Source organism: Pundamilia nyererei, unplaced genomic scaffold, assembly GCF_000239375.1.
Source record: "Pundamilia nyererei isolate P.nyererei 1_Seehausen unplaced genomic scaffold, PunNye1.0 scaffold00093, whole genome shotgun sequence".
Taxonomy (NCBI): domain Eukaryota; kingdom Metazoa; phylum Chordata; class Actinopteri; order Cichliformes; family Cichlidae; genus Pundamilia; species Pundamilia nyererei.
The window spans coordinates 1,598,714-1,619,220 of record NW_005187494.1 but is presented as its reverse complement, the minus strand read 5'-3'; the positions used below and the strand labels follow the sequence as shown (position 1 = coordinate 1,619,220).

The 20,507-nt window shown below is 43.0% G+C and overlaps 1 protein-coding gene across 3 annotated transcripts in view; it reads right to left on the bottom strand.

The window, feature by feature from the left end:
• Positions 1–11,246, bottom strand: part of nfatc1 (nuclear factor of activated T cells 1) — a 45,169-nt gene extending 33,923 nt beyond the window's left edge. For 2 of the 3 annotated variants that reach the window (XM_005739767.1, XM_005739768.1), the window contains exons 1-5: positions 10,730–11,246; positions 8,268–9,315; positions 7,803–7,962; positions 2,642–2,844; positions 448–620 (exon numbers count right to left, since the gene is read on the bottom strand). In XM_005739767.1, the coding sequence (XP_005739824.1) occupies positions 448–620; positions 2,642–2,844; positions 7,803–7,962; positions 8,268–9,315; positions 10,730–10,748 (1,603 nt within the window). In that variant the 5' untranslated portion in view covers positions 10,749–11,246. The remainder of the gene's footprint in view (positions 1–447; positions 621–2,641; positions 2,845–7,802; positions 7,963–8,267; positions 9,316–10,729) is intronic. The other variant, XM_005739766.1, reaches the window with a different exon arrangement.
• Positions 11,247–20,507: the final 9,261 nt, after the last annotated feature.

Here is a 20,507-nt window from a genome sequence, read left to right as displayed (position 1 = left end):
GTAGTGCTTTTATTTTGAAGGACAAGCTTGTTTAGATGTCTTGTTGCACTGCAGGTATGTGAGGAGATTCTTACACCATACCTGTGAGCCAGCAGCCAGTCACAGTTAGAAGGAAATCTCTGGAGACTGTAGTTTATTTTCTTTATTTACTTTATTTTGTTAGAATTCGGTGCTCAGTTGGAATAAAGTCTTCAAATGAACCGGTATTAACAAAATTACTTTTTAGAAAATTACAACTGGAAATGATGCATCATGGTGGATGCTCATTGCTTGTAATACTTAGAGTCTGTTAAATGCACAGAATGAGTTTCCCTGCTGGGATCAGTGACACTATCTTACGCTTCTACCCGTGTGCACGCTAATGGAGCCCTTTAAACGACTGTAGAAGGCTGATGAGTTCAAGTTTGGCATTTTCAAAGCAGGACAAATATGAGTGGATGTACTTACAGCACTCGATGGGGTTTGATGCCACCTGCAAAGACACCGTCCTCCCCGTGGCTTGGTTGATGTGAACCCTGAACACCATCCGCACACGCGTGTTCTTGCGTCCGATGTCGGTCTCCCCCTTCCTCAGCTCTATGTCCGAGTTACGCAGCTTCAAGATTCCCGCGCAGTCGATTCTGTGTTTGCAAAGACACAAGACAAAGAGTCTGCTGGGTCCGTTTATGACATATATAATCTCACACTTAATCAGGATTTATGTAGCAAAGACTTTCACTCTGGACTTCATCACTGTAGCCCCGAAGAAGGCTGTCAACAGAAGATTAACATCCCCACTCCCAGCAGAGCTTTTACGCCTCAGTGGACCTGCTCTGGGGTAAAACTGAAGCTCTACAGAAAAAAAGCCTGGAAGCATTCAATTTTTCATGAATCTGTTTGATTCACATGAGCCGGCTCCTTAAATATTGTTGCCCCTGCACAAATCTCACCACCAGGAATTGGCTATAAGATGTATTTTGAGGAGTCAAAGTCTTCATCGGACACTTAATAAGCCCCTTCTTCACTGAACTCCTCTAACTTTTTCATACTTCAGTACCTCAGGCCTTTCCAAACGGTTTCTGGCTTTTCCATCGCTCTGCTACTTGATGCTGCATTCCTCAAAGCCTACTTAATGTCAACTTTTACACACACTCGGACACTCCCTTACATTCTTCTGGGCAGACACCAGGGTCTGCTTTACTGGTGAAGTAATCAGGTGTTGATGCTAAGGACCCCAGCTGTTCTGCTCTCTGCCTAGACAAACAGACTGACTGCAAAAAATCACATACTGAGGGATCTCGTCAGTGAGTTTTGGGGTTTTTTCATTTTTTTTAGAAGACGCGGACAAAAAAAAGACACTTTTATTTCTTTTAAGGCACTAATTTATGAAGAGTTAATTGAATTCATACCAACTCGACTCTTGTGGCTTCATTAGCCGCAAAAAACAAATCTGCGTTGGTGTTGCTTAACAATTTAATTTTAAACTTTTCCTCCTAAATCATCATGATTAACTATTTCAGGGATATAATAACGCCTGTATCCTATACCGCATTATGAAACATATATACGTCACACTGGACTGGAGCACATGTCAAATCCACCACAAAACCCTTCGTGTACTCTGTCAGTACTGTGAAGAAACCCCGAGGTGAAGTCGTTGTATAAGTGGAGCTTATGTGTTACATCCATTAAAAAGCAGGGGAAGTGCTGATGGTAGCAGGATGTTACTACCTGCAGCACAGACAGAGACCCCGGGTCCCCTGTTAGCAGCCCGAAGACTTCCCAGTAATCTGATCTCTGAAGCTCATAAAATGGGAAAAGCCACCCATCTGTGTGCAGAGAGTAACACTTCAAGAGCAAAACTAAAGCCCTAAAGGAGACATGCAAGCTCAAAGACATGCACAGATAAATCAAAAAGCAGCAATCTAACATGCTTTGATGAGGCTTTAGAAGCTCGAGAGGAGTGAAATTCCCCTCTCACCAGACCAGACTGATGCCTCTGTTGAAATAAATTCCCTTGATTTTAGTATCCCTTTAATATGATAACAGTGAAGATGCATTTTTACAGCTACCACAGCAGCTGGTGTTTACTGGCTGCACTGAACTCCATCATAGCAAGAATTATTATTTCAAGTCTTTTGGACTCGTTGTGTATTTGCTGTGAAATCTAAGTCATTCATTTAAGATTTAAACGTTAAAATATTCAAGTCGAATGTTGACTTGAAAGCAAAATCAAACAAGTCAAAGGACTTGATTGCGAGAGCTTTGAGGGAACATTGACGAAATTGTCCACTCTTAACTTGCAGCTTGCTCGTGGACAATTAAAAGATTTGACTTGGACTTGTTTCAGCTGACTCAATGCATGGCATGACTTTTCTTGATGGACTTGAAGGAAATTTCTCATGGGACAGCAGATTTCACTTGGATTTCCTGTCAGTGACCGAACGTGACATGGGCTTGTACAAAATGTGCTTTCTTGGTTAATGACTTGAGACTGGCATTGCCATTGTCTCAAATGACTCTTTAAAAGGTTTCACTGCCAATCAGATTCATCCCAGTTTAAAACCAGTGCTTCATTCCAGTGCACGCCAGTTCTTAAACAATTTGAGACTGGATGTCCAAGTCAAGTCTTGAGCTGTTTTTTTAGTCTGGCGATACTCACATGGCCCGCATGTTGTTCTCTGGTAGCAGTGGGATCTCCAGAACCTTGGTGTTGTTATGCATGGCCTCGTGGCTCGGGGTGGACACCGTCTTGCCTGTGATCCGGTGGACCTGGTAGAAGGCGTGTGGCCTCAGCAGCCTGTCATCAGCTGTGCCGATGAACAGCTGCAAAGTCAGGGGTTCGCTCTCCATGTAGCCGTGAAGCTAAGAGACAAAGAAACGACGGACATGTGCGGTCAAGCTTACAAACTGTCAGAACGAAACGCAGGTCTTTCAGAGGTCAGGCTTTCCAACAAAGTAGCCTTTTAGGACCGTGTAATCATCACCCTTTTCATCTTTAATTTACTACCAACATCCTGTGCCCACTTCCTCTACGAGTTCATGTCAGGTCTGCCAAGATGTTGATCTAACAGTGGCTCAATCTCATGGGGCCAAAGAGTGGTAAAATACACCTACAGTCTGCAGCTTTGTGATTTGTGAGCACCATGCTCGCCTTGTGACATGACTGAGGCAGTGTTTTGGAAAAGTCAAGGTCGAGCCGTTTAGACCCAAACAGGGACAATCAGGGTCAAGTTAACTGCTTGCTACAGTTGGTGGGCTCGTCCCAGAGCATCTAAAGTAATCCCAGACCTTCATAGGTGTTGCCTGACAAGAGGCCTCCTGCCAGGATGACCTCAACCTCCCAGACTGCAGAGTGCAGGCATGAGGCCCAAACCCGCAGGCTGAAATTTGAGAACAGCGGCTACTATTGACACTCTGTCAGAGAGTTATGTATGTTATCCATACAATGCAGCAGAAGAATTACAGCAGAATATTTAACATTAGTTTTATGTTTACATCTAAGTAAATATGAGTGAGGCTCGACATTTTACACCACTGTCAATTTAAACTGAGGAAACTAAACAGAGAAAAGCAACATTTTTTTTTATTTTTAAACCATGATTAATATGTTTCAGCAAACATCAACATGTGGATTAATATAAAAATGAACTTTTTTTTTTTTTTAAAGTGCTCTTTTTTTCCAATCTGTAATTTTTTAGGCTCTTAAATTTCCTCCATCTTTAACCAAAACATCCCAGCTGGACTTGCTCCTGTTTGGCTAAACAGTCGTAAAGTTTTTCCATCTTTTAAATTACATTAAGCAATTCTGCTTCACTTGAAATGCCTCCAGTAATCAGGTTTGAATTAGTGTCGGCCATTCAGGGTCAAGTATTGGGACGTTTTTTTCCTCTCTCTATGGGCTATTAGTATTCAAATGTATTCAAAAATACAGTTTAACTAAGTAGACTTTATTGCATGCTATCACGCAGAACAGCACTTTATCTTGACTGATTAAGAGCTTCTAAGAGTCAAACTGGTCTGAGTCTGCAAGCAAAGTGTTATAAAACGAGCACTAAACGCACATCGTCATCCACAAACCCGTCAAAGCGTAATAGAGGCCGACACTCAACCCCGACTAATTATAAGGCACTTTGGAAAAGAGTGTCGGCTGAAACAATCAGTGTGGAAATGTTGAAATGAAGACCGCATTTTTCACTTACATAAGGGGAGCACTCGAGGCGAGCAGCGCCCACAATGAGAGTGAAAGCCTCAGACTGGGGAGGCATAACATGTGATTTGGAGGAGGATCCCTGTCAGGGTTAAGAGCCTACAAAAGCCCCGTATATTTGTGTAAGGAAATGGGTTGCTGCCTAGCAATGCTGTTTATTCAGGCAGCAGGAAGGAGTGTGATGAAGTGAGGTAGTCTGCTCGCGAGGTTAGTTACTCTCAAACTGTAATTACTTACAGATTACTGATTATCTGCTTTGAATTATTATCAGCAACAAAGTCTAGACAAATAGAAATAATCAAACTTGATAATATCATCTGACTGCTTTCAGCTGTTTTTGGTTTCTTTGCTTCCAAACCTTTACAAAGCATCCATTTAGAAATGCTCGTAATTTATGTCAGCATCATCATCCATCATTTTAAGACACAAGCAGCAATCATGAAATTAAGGAACCTTTCCCTTTTAGTTTTTCTGCTCCGTGATCTGAATCATATGTTTTTACAAAGCAATTCAAGCAGACAACAGTTATGATTTGTTGATGCAATTAAAATCACTGAGATACAGCTTCATGTAAATCCACTTCTCTTTCACTCTGGCAGTTTGACGCTGGCGAAGCAGCCAAGCCTCCCCAGTTCACATTATCACCCACAAGAGGAATGCCGAGACTCCGGCCGGGTGAGGGCGACCAGCGCTTCCATTCCATTCCTGTGATGCCCCAGCAACTCTAAAATGGTTTTAAATGGGAATCCTCCATCTTTATTTTCAAAGAGAGATAACCCAGTATGTCTCAGATGGCATTTGCTAATTACACAGGCCAAGAAAAAGCACATGACGCCAAAATAACAGCATCTAAATCTACAAAAACATACTTCAAAAGAGCATGTTGGGTACTTTTTGGTCAGATCATAAAAGCTTACTTCAGTCAGGGTGAAAAAGAGGACCTCACAGACATGAATACAGAGCATTTCCTCTCCACCAAAGTACAGCTTGAAACCCTGAGCATAAGCTGCGGTGAGGACTGAACGCAGCACTTCAGAGGGGCATTCTTCAGTCTGCTGCTGGTGCAAGGGCGGGTGTGGTTGAGGCAGGCAGCAGTGATGGCATTGAAAAAGAACAGAAAACAGCCAGCTTAACTGTGCTGATGCTAGAGGTGGAGAAAACGTGTACCACACTGAACAGGACCTTCCAGAATAAACTCTGTAAAGTCTGGGCAGGGTTTGAGTCAGAAAAGCGACGGGACGAGCCGCAGAGGCTTCGTCAGCCAGCGTCCGCGGCAGAGGCTGCGCGCACCGTGTAATCAGGAAGTCGCAGAGATGGAGCTGCCTTGTCTGAGGCTCCCTCCAATATCTCCATCACAGCCTGCCAGAAACGTGTGTGGTTTAGCTTGCTGCCGCCTCCGCAGGACGCAGGGCGCGATGATGTCAGCCGTACAGAGAGGAACTTTCCTAAACAAAGGGAAGTCTGTGTGGTTGGGGTGGTAGCTGGCAGAAAAAGTTGGGGGGGAGGTTTAAAGAGAACACACACTCTCTATTTCAGTTGAGGTGAACCCAGACCCCTGTCATTAAATCATTAGCACCTTCTCATGGTGAGCCTCGCACAGATGTGCGGCTGTAGTTGCGACACTATGGCTAATACAACGTGTTTTGCTTTCCAGATTTTTCTATTCCAACGCTGCATACAAATGTAATATTTCTGTCCAACAAACAGAGGACTTCCATTCAAACACTATTACTTTTAACCTTTTAGTAAGATCACTCCAGGAAAAAAGACGTCACTACATCCTATTTTTAATACCAACTGTGACGAATGCTGTTTGCGATTAGTTACACGAAATCAATCACAGGCAAACTTTTTCAACTACAAAATTAGCAACAGGAAAAAAACAAAACATCCTAAAATTGAGTATTTGTATATTGTTTCCTGGTGCTCCTCCATCCTCACCATCACAAGCCACAGCTAGCTCCTCCTCATCCGTGACGCACTCAAAGGTCGAGAGTTTTAACTTGTGTTGACAGACTTTCTGTCACTATTTGTGCACTCAACAAAAATGCCAAATTCTCTCTCAGATAAATACACAGTTGTATAAGCTCTTTGTTAAATAGATATATTAAGGGCTCTTTGACTAGCATGCTGCTAGTTCTTTCCCTTTCATGATACAAAATAAAACTTTATATCACATAGTTATCAATATCCAGTCCAGCTTATTTTATTATCACTTATTTTAATGCACTTAAGTCCAAATGTGTTGAGAGTGAACATGTTGCATGGACATGAAATCAAACAGCAACCTCAGCAGCAGAAAAACTGCAGTTCTTCTAATGGCCACTTGAGGCTGATGAGTTAATAGCCACTGGATTAAATGGGCAAGTTTGGAGACGGGATTTTTTTATAACCAGTTCAAATTGTATTCATGTTGCGTGTTAGTAAAGGCTGCTTTGAGTAATGGGCGCCGTATCATATTGTTCAGTATTTGGTTGGATTAAAACAGACAAAGGAGTCAGAGTCAGTTTGTGAGGGAAGGAAACCTTCATGCCACAGTTTGCATCTAATTCTATCCCAGTGAAATGCAGATACACCTTGCTAACCAAGGTAGTAGTTAGCACTCCCCGACAACTAATCTAAACATGGGCATGTCTTCATCACAACAAAACAAACAAAAACCAAGAAAGCAATGCCCCATATACCAACGTCAGGGCTTCAAAACAGCAGTTCACAAACTGGCTACATTAAAATCACTCTTTAGCAATGTAAGAATTCCCTGATGCCCGAAGAAACATGCAAAACTGCTTAGTCTAAAAAAATATTTCATCAAAAGCGAAGGAAAAACACAAGAGTGTCTAGTAAATTTGTTGACTTTTTGTAACGTGTTAAGAAAAAGCCAGAAGGTGTTAATAAAACCAAGAGAACTCCTTACACTCGCTTTGTCTAACGCCTCTCTGCAGACCCTTTATTTATTCAAACACTGAGGTCAGCGGTGTGGCGTAATGGTTGGGGGGACCAGATGGGTTTATAACCAAAACATCTGCAGATGTCCACATTTTTTCTTCTTGGACTCGACCACCACAGCTACTGTGGTTAAAGCTCATGACTAAGCTCTTACTGGCCATGCTACATTAGTTCGTAACTGTCTGCGTTGCACTTGAAAACGCAATGGAAAAATCTGAGTCACCCTCGTCTGGACAGGAACTGACTCCCTGAGTGGACTGGTCTGTCTAATAGCATACCTATGGTATTCCATTCAGAAATGTGACATCTTTAAATAACATAAGAGGCAGGTCATGAAACACATGTCGCTCTAATCTTTTTTAACACATGAGGTAAAAGACAAGAGGAGGGAGGTGTTGAGGTGAGAAGCGACGAGGTAAGGAGCCGGAGTAAAAATGAGCCTAATGGCCGAACCATGTGTTGCTCCGATTACCGCAGGAAACCGAAGCTTCGTTCCCAGTCAGTGGATGATAAATGTGAATCTCTTTGTTTTTCAAGTCACTTTCTTTTGAAATTCTAGATTGCGTTGCATATTAAAATGCTCATATGATACAAAGGAAAAACATTATTCTTCACATAAAGTCACTGTAAGTCAAAATGCAAATAAGAAGCACTGGTTCTAGCAGACCTGAATGACTGGGTGTCCTCCCGCCAGAGCCTTCACTGCTCCCCTGCTGCCCTCTGTCTCGTAATGGGCTCGGTGGTGGGACTTGGGCTGCACTTCGATCTGCAGGCTGTACGGCCCGGAGCTGGATGGCAGCTGCCAGTCGAGAGCTGGCAAAGACGGGCTGTAGTGGCAAAACAAAAATACATGTTCAACATGTCACCGTAACAAGAGGAGGGCTTATTTTAGATGGGCTTATCAAGGTAGAATGTGCAGAATGTGGATACTGCGATACGCCAGAGCATGTGATAAAGCCAGTAGCTTAAAGATACTTAAACACACTAATCCTTACTCAAAATTCACTCCGGTTCCAGGCATAGTGAAAGAATAACGGTCTTTGAACAACACATCTGATCAAATGCCAGAAATACTAAAAGAATTTTACATTTAAATGCATTTTTTCATGCTTGAGTAAACCACCATCCTTACCTGACATACTGCTTTGGCTTTGACCAGGAATATGGGTGTTGTGGTACATCCAGAAACCCACCGCAGTAGCCCTCCTTCTTCAGGGACATGCGATTTGCTGGGTGCTCATCCTGACACAGCTCCCTAGGGCTCAGCTCCTCACCTCTAGGCTCCACCTTCAGGTTGATGGTGGTGCTGGGCTCCAGGCTGGTTTTTCGGGCCTTCATGGGGATTCCCTCTCCGAGGTCAGCCATTCCATCTGTGGTCAAGGCATTGATGGCTGCCAGGATGGCTGAGTTGGTGTACTGGTTGGTGTTTGGCAGCCAGGTCTCCTCTGTGACACTGAGGCGAGGAGATGTCTGTGGGGACAGACCTGGGGAGTGGTTGGGTGAATAAGGGAAGTGCTTTTGTGGCGCTCCGCTGCCATTTAAGCTGTACTTCCTCTTTGCACCACAGGGGGAATTGGGCCTGGAGCCACGCTGTCCCATCCAGGTGTCGTCCGTTATACTCGTGCGAGGGGACGTGGAGGGGGAGTGACGAGGAGAGCCACCGGAGGCGCAGCCGTCGCTGGGGAGGGTGAGGGTGGAGCCCTTGGGGGACACAGAGGGAGACTGCCAGGGGGAGTTCTGGGGTGAGTTGTCGTAATTGTAGGAGAAGCTTGACTCATAGGAGGATGCATCGGACAGGTTGCTACGTGATGAGACGCTGCTGGCCGGACTCAGGCAGCTGGGGTCACGGTAGCCATCTGCACTAGGGATGGTCAGTGTCACTATGGAGTTGACTCTCTTAGCAACAGGAAGGTTGCTTTCCTCCACCTCATCCTCAGGAAACTGACCGTAAGCTGTGATCTCGATACGAGGGCTCTCCAAGGTCGGGGCTCCGTTTGGGCGGATGCTTGTGGATGAAAAGTATCCGGCCGCTCTCATGTCATCCTGGGAGTCATAACTGTGAGGCTCGCTGACAGAGACAGATATGGCAGGGCTGGACTGCAGGCTGTGGTACTGGGAGGGAAGACAAGGGTTGCCCAATGGGAGAGAGAGACTGACGTTTGGCGTGTAGCCATATGCATCTGGAAAGCAAACAGATTGAGTTTGTTACCATGATAATCAAACACACATTCACTGGCTGCACTCACTGTGAGGGGGACCGATGCCAAAGTTAAGTCTTATGAGAGCTGTTGCAGAGGCGTTGGCTGTAATGGCATAAGAACAGCTTGCCTACTGGATCTGGCCTTGACCATTTCCTGAGGCAGAAGGTTTGCAAGTTGAAAAGGTATCGCCTCATCTGAAAAGGATCTCAAAACACGCCAGTGAGGCTAGTGATACAAACTCTTTCTGAATGGCCCAAATTGTACAAAGCAAATTGGGTGGGAAATCCGAATAAAGGAGCCAAAAATAACTCCAGTCTAAAAATAACCAAAAGCAAAACCAGGTAATTTTTTTCCACTCCACATTTGCCAGATTTATACCACTTAATGCACACGGTGCCCATAAACTGTAACATTATGAAAACACACTGATGCTTTTGTTGGCCCGTTTCATGTTGTAGCAGCCATCGAAAATAAACACAGGAGGGACATGACTCGTTTATTTGCATGCCGTAAAGGTGCACGCTGTACCAAGCCAGGAGAAGCTTGTGGTGTTGTGCCAGTGCTCCCGCTGGGACACATGAAACTCTGCCCATCTGTGGTGATGGCTGAGGTCACAATTAGGTGCAGAGGGCGGGGGGGTTGACATGGGAAAGGCAGTTGTGGTTATATGGTGCATGAAGCCGGCTGAGTGTGACCACAGCAGGGCACATTGATACGCATGGAGACGGCGGCTGCAGACAGACATATGCAGTCACCGCAGCTCCTGTCTGCTGTAAATTAGAGAGAATTAGGGGCCCAGCCATAAAGACTATGACATCAATGCAGCACCATATGACTCCTTGTAATAAAAGAAAATTATGCCTACATTTAAAATCCTGCTTGTGGTGAGTGATACAGTAGCACTGAAGTGTGTGTTTTCTAAAATTAGCTGACATCCTGACAGTTTGCCTTGAGGGGAGGGGGGCTAGCTGCACCATCAAACGACTCTGCTCAATACTGTCCTCTGAAGCACTGGCACACTGTTACCCACAATGCCCTGTCAGTCCTCAGCGACTAACATTATTGGGCGCACTTTTTAGTCATGAGAGATTCACAGCAACAGAACCACGCCCACCTCGTCCAAATCAGCAGGGAGGGGCACTCACTAAATAGCTGCACCGCTGCTTTAATACTGTAATTAACTACAATATACTGAGATAGTGTAGATAAGACCCACGGTTCAACAACACATCCCAGTTTAATGTGTTGCATGCGGGTGTAAAGTGTCAGGCACTGACACGAAGCTAAAAAAAAAGGCCCGTTTATAGCCGCACCTCGCTGTGATTAAAAATAAATAAATAAAATATAAACTAAACACTCTGATGGGGAAGCCTAGACAAAAAGTCAAACTCACCCTCTTCAGCAGATTTCATTTTCCCCTTTGAGCAGAGCAACTTCTGAGATCAAACTCTGAGTACAGCTGCAGGCGGATACGATTCCTTATCCATATAGTGGAGCGGATAAATTCCCCCAGCTGTTGCTCAGGATCCTCTCTCGCTGTTTCACCACGATCAGAAATCACAAATTATTTCGGTGGAAGGGAAAAACGATGGTTCTCTATTCTTTCAGATACAGGAGGGGGGAAATGCATTCAAAGTGGGGGGGAAGAAAAATAAGCGACGAAATGTTAAAACACGTGGAATAAGGTCATGACTAGGATGCAGACGTTTGCGCTAAGAAAGGCTATCTTCGTCGCTGTGCTGAGATATCTGACTCTTTGTTGGGGGATCCTGCCTCTGTTGGGTCTCCGTGACGCACTGCTTCGGCGCACAGAGAACTTGTGCGCTTTTAAAGCTGGGGATCACCTCAGCACCGACGCGCCGCCCTTCCTTCGCTCTGACGCATCTGCGCGTCCGACCACCGCACGGGTCCAGCGGAGATCCTCTCTCTCACTGGGGGTTTCCAGAGGCAAAAGAGGCCAATTAGAGAAGCTGGCAGAGAACCTCGAAAGATCCGAGAGAGTAAAACAAGCCACGCCAAACTGCCGAGCTCCGAGTGATTGGAATGAAACATCCAATGCAAAAGCTAATCCTGCACAACGTGAGCCAGGGCGAGCATCCTGTTGAATATAAACAGTGGAATAACTTGAGTTGGAATGACACAGCACAGCACAACACGCTATGAAATGTTAAGGTAACAGATCTTAAAAGAAAACGTGCAACTCAAACTGTGCCCTCGTCATCTATTACTGACTAAATGAGCATAAACAGCGTTAATCTGCAGTTTCCACCCACTTTATCTGCTGAATCTGTTCCTCTTGGCGTCACTTGCAAAGGAGTGATCAGCGCGCTGCTGTAAGACACTGCACATGGAAATCAAGATTTATGTGCAGTCTAATCCTCACGAGCATTTTACATTAAACTGCTGCCATTTTCACCCTGAAAGAGCCATTCATCATCTGGTTAGCGTAGGATGTTAAGTTAAAGGCTGCCTGCTTGTGGAATTTCAGATGGCGCTGCAGAAGCAGCAGAGCAGGTGTGCTGGTACATGCAAGAACATATAGTGACCACCTTGTGCACTTTCATGACCAACATATAAAGCATGAGAAATCCTTGAGATCTTGTTTAGGCCTCTCGTGGGTTTTTGAAGTTATTGCAAAGGCAAATAATTGTTTTTCCATTTCCCCCTCCCTGACAGAATGCAGGTCTGCGGGGCACAAACACATATAATTATGTGTTTGCATAGGACTTGCATAGGAGCACTATATAAAAATCAAGTGCTATACCCAGTCATTTGACACGCTGAACTGAGAATGTTCATAGAGTTTTCCACAGGCCGCTCCGTGGTCGGTGTAGACTTATTCGGCTTCCCTATCCTCAGCACTCGCAGGCTGGGTTGTTGCTATCTTTGGAAGGTCTGGACCTTCCAGTAGCTGGCAGCAGGCCCGAGGTTTCTGTGACGACAACAGTCACATGAGGCTCTCTAACGGTCTGTCCATCCCTGGAGGTGGGAAGCTACTTTACAGAATCATATCAGCAGGCCCTGTTTGGTGTGATACTGGTGGTGTCAGGCTAAGGCCATTCTCAGTTTGGATGTGTTATGGTGCACCTTTATTTAAAGGTCACTCTTTTATCTTTTCATTTTAACTCGAGTGTCTGAAGCATTATCTTTCCAGGAACGCTTTACCCATCTCTCAGGTAATCCTGGAGTGTGCTTTGCTGAAAGATTTCTCACCGTGACGACGAGTAACACATCTAATATGTTGGTGTGTAGAAAAGGGGGCTTTTGCAGAATGCTTTTTGCATTCAAGACATTGTTATATCAGACTGATTCTACCCTTTAGTCCTGTGTGCAAGAGCAAAACTGCAGCTCAACCAAGCTACATTCCACCATTTTTAAAAGTTTGTTCACAAATATACTGTATTAACATAAATAAGGCAACTGGTTTCAAAATTTGGGAGACAAAGCATTTTAAATTCACAGTTAGATATGGTAACTGATGCCAGTAGCAACTCTAGTAACAGATAACTTTGTTTGATATTTGCTTTTTGCTTTTTCTGACTGCAAAGATGAAAAAATGTAATATTGCCATCCTGCAGACTCTCCTCAGAGTGGAAACCTTTAAAAAAAAAAAAAAAAATAGAGATTTCACCAAACCATTGTCTGAACATTTACCACCCAGATTTCATGGCAATAGTCATGACATTTCACTCAAAACTACAAAGGAGGTTTTAGGCTGTTCTAAAGCATAGTTTCCTGTCAGACAAGGTAACACAAACTTGCTACCTTTACTGTACATGAACTGTTTGTACTAACATACATACACAGCCGCCTGTCTAAAGGCCTGCTCTAAGCCAGGAAAAACTCTGATATAGTAATCGCATGGCAGTACTGCGGGAAATGTGAGAGGATCAACAGAGTCAACAGGTTTCATCCTGTGAGAAACATGAGCATTTGATAGAAATCCATTTGACAACTGTTTAGATATGTCGGTCTGAGCTGACTAACACCAGTGGGAGTAAAAAGCCTCAATTTCACCAGAGAGAAATATTTAGAATAAAAATAGGCCAATTAATATGTTCTCACTTAGTTTGCATATAGTTAGCAGCCCATTTCCTAAATTAAATGCAGAAGGTGCAAACTCCACTACTTCTGTGTGCGTGTTCCGCACCCATTAGTTTATCTGTGTCAAGGTGCAAACTACATCATGCACAATTTTCCTCACAGTACGACTCCTTCCCTGCACTTTGTGGGACTTTGTGCGACTGGCTGTTAGAGAAACAGTTTTAGAAATCAGCTCTTAATCCACATTTATCTCCATTATGCAACATCATGGCATGCATGCCCCCACATCCAAAGCAATATTCCCTCCTCACCCACTGGGATCTCATTTTGGCTGAGCTTTCTCTCCTCACCAGAATATCTGCGGGAGTGACGGCACTTGTGAAACCCTAGCCGTCTGTTTCATCACGGGGACGTGGCTCGGTGGCTCTCCAGTCATTTAAAGAGCCCCACTCGTTTCTTTGACCTCATGGAAAGCTCTCGTGGGGCTGTTGGGGGGGGGGGCTAACTGGGGCAAAAAAGGGGGGTCGGGTTGCCACTCCACAACTATGTGTAACTGAAACATGTGCTGCAGTAAACACTTCCACCACTCCGCAGTTAATAAATAGCTCTGCTGCTGATTGACTCGTGGACTCTTCTACGTCAGCGAGGTGCTGGGGCTCGTAGTTTTTCCAGCGATGCCTGTTGTTGGTTTGTGGACCAGCCTTAGTAACAGGCCACTAAAGACCGGATGGGTCCAAAGCCACAACTGAAAAAAGAATACAGCAGATAATGAGAAACAACGCCAACATCCTGCCCTGATAATGTAGGCAGAGCATGGCAAACAGAAGAACTGCTTTGATATCAGCAAAGCTACTTGTCACTATTGATGCAAAGTGACGCAACATATGTTGACCGGATGGACTCATAGAGCTGTTTTAGCTCTATGGGATGGCTCCGAATTAAGCTTCAAATATGTTAAGACACCATCAAAGTCCACATCAGATCTTGGTATTTGAAACATTGGTAAAAAAAAACCAGGTCTCAAACACAGATCTGATTCTAAATAAAATCTTTGCTCACAAGTTTGTTTGGTTTTTTATTATGACAAGGCATTTATTTCCTCTGAAGCCCTTTTGAAGTTCTCTGATTTAAGGTGGAGCTTCCTTTCTAGCATGTGGACAACATTTTATATTTAAGGTGGGTATCTGATGAATTCATGAATTTCTGCAGCCATTGGCAAGGCTTAGAGTATTTTTGTGATATGCAGACATCCAACATTTTTTTTTTTTTTACTATGAGTTAGTTTAGTGTAGTAGCGAAGGCCTTACTGGTAAAGCAGAACCAAGCAGGAACCCCCCCCCCGGCTACAAAAACAACATAGAGGTGCCTGTGAGTGCAGTTCCTCAAATGGCCACTTGAGGCTAGCTCCAGCAGGGTCAGTCCCAATAGACTCCCATGTTAAAAACCTGCCAAAGTCATGTCATGAAAGATGAAATTATTAGGAATCTAGCCACATTGTAATAATAATAATAATAATAATAATAATAATAATAATAATAGAGTTATTACAGTCTTGTAATTTGTAATTAGTCTTCATTTTGACTTTAAAAAATTGGTTTAATTTCTGTTAATTCCCAGAGTGGATTTCTTGTTTCTTGTTTAATTTGAGTTTTTAGTGTTTGAAAATGTTTAGTTTTAGTTTATTTTTTATTAGTTTCATGTCTTTTTCACCCCTCCCTGAGCCTGGTTCTGCTGGAGGTTTCTTCCTGTTAAAAGGGAGTTTTTCCTTCCCACTGTTGCCAAAGTGCTTGTTTATAGGGAGTCATATAATTGTTGGGGTTTTCTCTGTTTTCTTTGCATTATTGTAGGGTCTTTACCTTGAGGCAACTGTTGTTGTGATTCCAGTTGTGAAAACCAGTACAGGTCTTACTGGTCTAAATAAATACATCTATCAAACTCTCATGAAGCAATTTTTGATGAAAATATTTTAACTAACAAATACTAAAATTAAGGATATTTCCTAATTTCAATTAGTTTTTATTTTCTTCAAAAGTCTAGCTTTTATTTTTACTTTTTAACATGTTTTTTTCACATTTAGTTTTTCGTTTAAGTTATCTATAATAACCGTGGTGTCAACATATGGCCAGATTGCTAACGCAGACCAAACTGGGTTTTGGCGTAAAAAAGAGCACTTTAGGTGTTTACGAAGAGAGCGCAGCAGTAAGATTATACGTAAGAGGAGGGAACTCAGAGTAACTGAACCTGTTGCATATGTATTTCTGGGAGTTGATGCATCACTGCTTCCAACACGCAATCTACTGTTAATTACATCAATATTTAACGCCGGGAAAAAAGCACGTCTTATTTTTTACGCTTGATGTTGAAATGAACTTGAACTCTAAACTGCGTTTAGAAAACAGCACAACTTTTGTAAATGACCCATAAAACTAACCACACCTATTAACACTATTTGTGGATTGCCCTTATTACCTACTCAGACAATTCAAATCACCAATTTAGACCTGCTGACTTTACCTTTAGTAGCTTTTTTTAAAATGTTATCACTGATCAATGATATGTCAGGATGTGTGCGAAACTGCACTAACAAACTGTCGATGGATGCATAACTCAGGATCCACCCATCAACCATCCACCCACACAACCAAACATGGTTACTTCAGGCTAAAAACAAACTAACAAAAACATCATACCAACAGCCAAAATCTTACAATCCAGGAGGTCAAAAACCAGTGGGTCATGTCACGGTGTCTGTGTCCATCATCTATCTAAGGTCTACGGGTGTTTCATTAACCACACTCATTTGCTGTGTCACAATGCACTGACACTGACTGCAGCAACATAAGAAGGAAGCAAAACACAGTAGGTGAGTTAAAAACAGATATTCAGCTGCAGTTAGGCTGCTCTTTAATGTAAAGATTGACTTTGTAATATAGTAGCATATTGAGGGTTAAGAGCAGTAAAACACAGGGCACTTGTTGGGCAATAAAGATTGGCAGCAAGCAGCTGGCTCAAACTTTAATCCCAAATGAACATCTTGTAACAAGGGAACAGTCCCTGTGGCACACTTGAGTTGTTTGCCAGCCAGTTAAAAGTCTTAAGGTGGTGTACATGTGAAATCACGACATGACTGCAGCAGGTTTGAATCCCTGGACTTAAAGTGCATTTAAAGGGAGGCCTTCGCACTGCACGGTTGTGTGACCTTCGCTGTGAGCCAGCGGCGTGTCTTCGTTTGGACAGCACAAACACAAACACAAAGCAGCGCGCTGAACATTTTCTTTATGGTGCAATCTCTCGGCTAATGAGTGACACAATCACATTGCTAATTTAATCAGGCTGTAAATCATGTTTGTGTCCAGGAAACTTTTAAATACATGTTTGACCCCACGTCTCCCTGTGTTCCCTGCTGGGAGCGCTGCCGAGCTGCTTTTCCCAGAGTTTCATGTGGTATATCATTTTAAGGGTCTAAGAGGGAGGGGTAAATCCGATCAGGGGGTTGGGGGTGGTCTCCCTATCACAAACCCACAGATTTTTGTCATCTGCCATCCCGTGCGCGGCCGCTGCCAAATTTTTGCGAGCGCTCTGCCTGGTATGACGTGGTTTGGACACGGCGAGGTGGAAAAGACCTCGACTGGATTTTCTTTCCACAGTTCTAACCCTCAAACTCCAGAGCCCGGCTTTATTTGGGTCTGAACAAAAACATGATGGAACATTGGGCGGCATTGTAAGTTATACAAAAACCGAGAAACAACTGGCCCAAAATACCAGCTTTCCCACTGCTCAATCACCTGTTTGTTTTGGAAAAATAATTTGGAAGGAAAGTGAAAAATTAATACTGTAGGTCTTTGTGTTTTTAAGCTTCCTCACACACCCCTGTCACCATATGTGCTTTCATAACTGCTATTTTATAAAGTGTTTCTTGATGTAGAATAATAAAACATTAAAAATAGTCCCTGTGACCAAGAGTTGAGTTCAGACTGTGACCAGAAAACTGGTTTCAAGGGACATGAAGTAATCTGGTACTGGCACAGCTTTACAGTGGCCTGAAAAGACACGAGAGCGATGAAAAGAAAGGTATTCAGAGCTGAGATCAAACAAAAATGTGAGAGTGTAAAAGTATTATATCACCATGAAAACACTCTATGAACAATTCTGCTTTATAACTGCTTAAGAATGAAGCATTGGAAGCCAGATGTCTCACCACCTGGTTGAATCATTGGTACTGAGTGAACCCTGTACTCTTATTATCACCTGTTTGAGCTATAAGGGAGTAAAAACAGAAACATTTTTGGAGTTTTTGGACCATAAAAACTTTGTTCAACATTCACCCTGTCAGAGGAGTGGTGACCCCTCACCACACCCCACCACCATGCCCGCTCTTTCTTACAGTCAGACTTCCTGTCTCCCGTCAATGTTCTCCTTTTTTCTCGACCGCCGTGACGGAATCCCCTGCTCTGTTTCCTGTTTTGAAGGCCTGTTGCTTAGTTACATGCAAGGGAGGGGTTTTTAGAGCTGAGGGAGCGTTTGCAGCAGACGGCCGGGAGGTTCGTTCTCCCTCGCTCTCTCTCTAACAGTCCCAGAGCTGGCATGAGGCTCAGGCATAACAAGGATTGAGCAACAGCTCCCTGAGGCACACAGCCGGTTACTGTCTCTTAACTGTTGGTCAGTGGCAGGGACACCGTGTCCGAAGGTAATTTACATAAGTGAAGAATGGCGATAGTGTAACTGCAGGGGAGTGTGGTTACCAACAGACTAGTTTGTTACTGTGGTACAAACCGAAGGAGAAGAAGCCTATTGGCCCAAGAGGAAGTTTGCACTCGGATGATTCTGGTCTGCAAATTCTTCAGTTAGTGCAACAACCTCAACGCATATCTGTGCTCTCATCACAAGAAACAAGTTTTTATTTTTACTGTACATGGAAAAATATTGCAGCAGTACGAAAAGTATTAAAAGTAGATACTGTATTCATTATGATTATCACAGAAAGTCTAAGTGAAAATCTAAGTACAACTTTACTGCTTCCATAAGAATTAAGAGGGTAAGCAGCAGCCAGGTGCTGCTAATCAAATGCACTTAACTGCTCATCAGCAAGTGTGAGCGCCTCTATAAAAGCAGACGTTTTGGCAGTTTGCTGGAGCATTCAGGTGCCAAGGAGGAATAACATTAGCAATGATCATACAGAAGTACTTGTTGCTGCCCTTCAATCTGGGAAGGATTATAAGGCCATTTCCAAACAGTCTGACATCCATCATTCTGCAGTGAGGAAGATTATTTACACGTGGAAAACATTTGCCAATCTTCCCGGATGTCTCGGCAAATTCAGTCCAAAGTCACTCAGAGAAATTGCAAAAAAAAAAACCCCTGAGAGCTACATCTCAGACACTAAGGGGGTCAGTTAGCATGTTAAATGTTAAAGTTCATGACAATACAATTAGAATAAGACTGAACAAGCATGGCTTATTTGGAGGGCTTGCTCTAAAAAAAACAAGCAAACCTGGCAACCCTGCTTACGTTTGGAAAATGTTTGCATCAAAGTATTTTAAACTCAAATGTCAGACCACCTGTCCAACGACTGAAGCTTAGCTGAAACTGATCGTGCAGCAGGACCTCTCAAACACAACAGCAAATCAACAGAGTAGCAGAAAAAGAAAATAATCAATATGTTGCAATGATCCAGTCAAACTTCAGACCTCAGCTCGATTGAAATGTTGCGTACCTTTGATTAAATGAGTTGTGCATATAGGTGACAATAATTTGTATGTAGAATCTCCAATAAATACATCAAGAAATGCTGCACTTGCTCCCACCAAAAAGCAGCATATAAAGTCAATATTGTTTCTTTAAGGTGCCAAATGGAGTTAAAGCATTTTAAATGCTAGCTGACAATGAAGCTCTAAATGGGTTTGAGTATCTCTAGTAGCAGCTTTAAAGAATATAATTAATTACAATGTAAAGTTTAAACACTTCAGGTTCTGGCACTGACAGTTTGTATATAAGTAATGAAAATAGTTGAAGAATGCATGGAGCATTTGTGCCTAACACTGTGTGATCTTTACCTTATATTTTAAATGACCTTATGGGAACTGTTGTTATGAATTTGCACTATATGAACAAAACTGAATTGGCATTCAATCAAGAGGAAGAGGAAAGAGATGAAATGTTGGCAGAAGCTAGAGATGGAAAAAAATCATGTGAAATTTAAGCTGATCAGCAAATAATGACAGAAACTCAAATTTAAGGTGGAGCTGGAAGTGCCAGAAATAGTTGAAGGGGTTAAAATATTGTGAAATATTTACAACCGAGATGGTTTATAAAAGAGCCGGAGTCAAAGCAGTCGTTTTATTCTAGTCTTAATGAGTGAGCTCTGAAAAAAATCTTTAACACATCAGTTTACCTGAAAGTTAAACTGTTTGAATAGCACAAACTCAGCGTGACCACTGTTGGTATTTAAGGAGTGAACAACAGTTAAAACACCAGCTGGTGTATCTCACATCTTGACATCTGAAAACTCAGAGTTTAGCTGAAATTCCAGCTGAATATTTGAACTGGTGTTTGAAGGTTGAATGCAAGTGAAATGCCACCTGATGTCAGTGCACCAAAAACAGCTGCCAAGAAAAACAAGCAAACAATTTAACAGCAAAACAGTGCGTGTATGCAGGTGTGATACCACCTGATGTGTGAGCTTTCCCTTATTGTCTGTCATACATAAATTTAAAATGTTGGACACTCATGTCAAACAATGTCCAAAGTTTTGCATAACAAGGTGAGTGTATGCGAGTCAAATCTTTAGGGTTCAGACAGATCTAAAAAGTCTGTTTTGCACAGTTTTTTTCTATTCTTGAGTCTGAGTGATGTCAAAGAGCAGTGACTTTGTAAATGAGCAGCCGTGCTGTTTAAACCTTCTCTTTGTAAGGGGCAGCCAATCAAAGGAAAGTTGTCTGAGAGCCTGCACTAAGGCCCAGTGTACTAATCTAGCCCAAGAGCCCAAAGACACAAAAACAGCGCTGATATGGAGATGACAGATCATCTTTCAAGTGTTGATGTGTTAATGATGAGATTCTCTCTGTATGACTCTTTTTTCCTGCCTCTCAACCAACCTATATTGGTGATTGGCTGCCTCTCCTTGACCC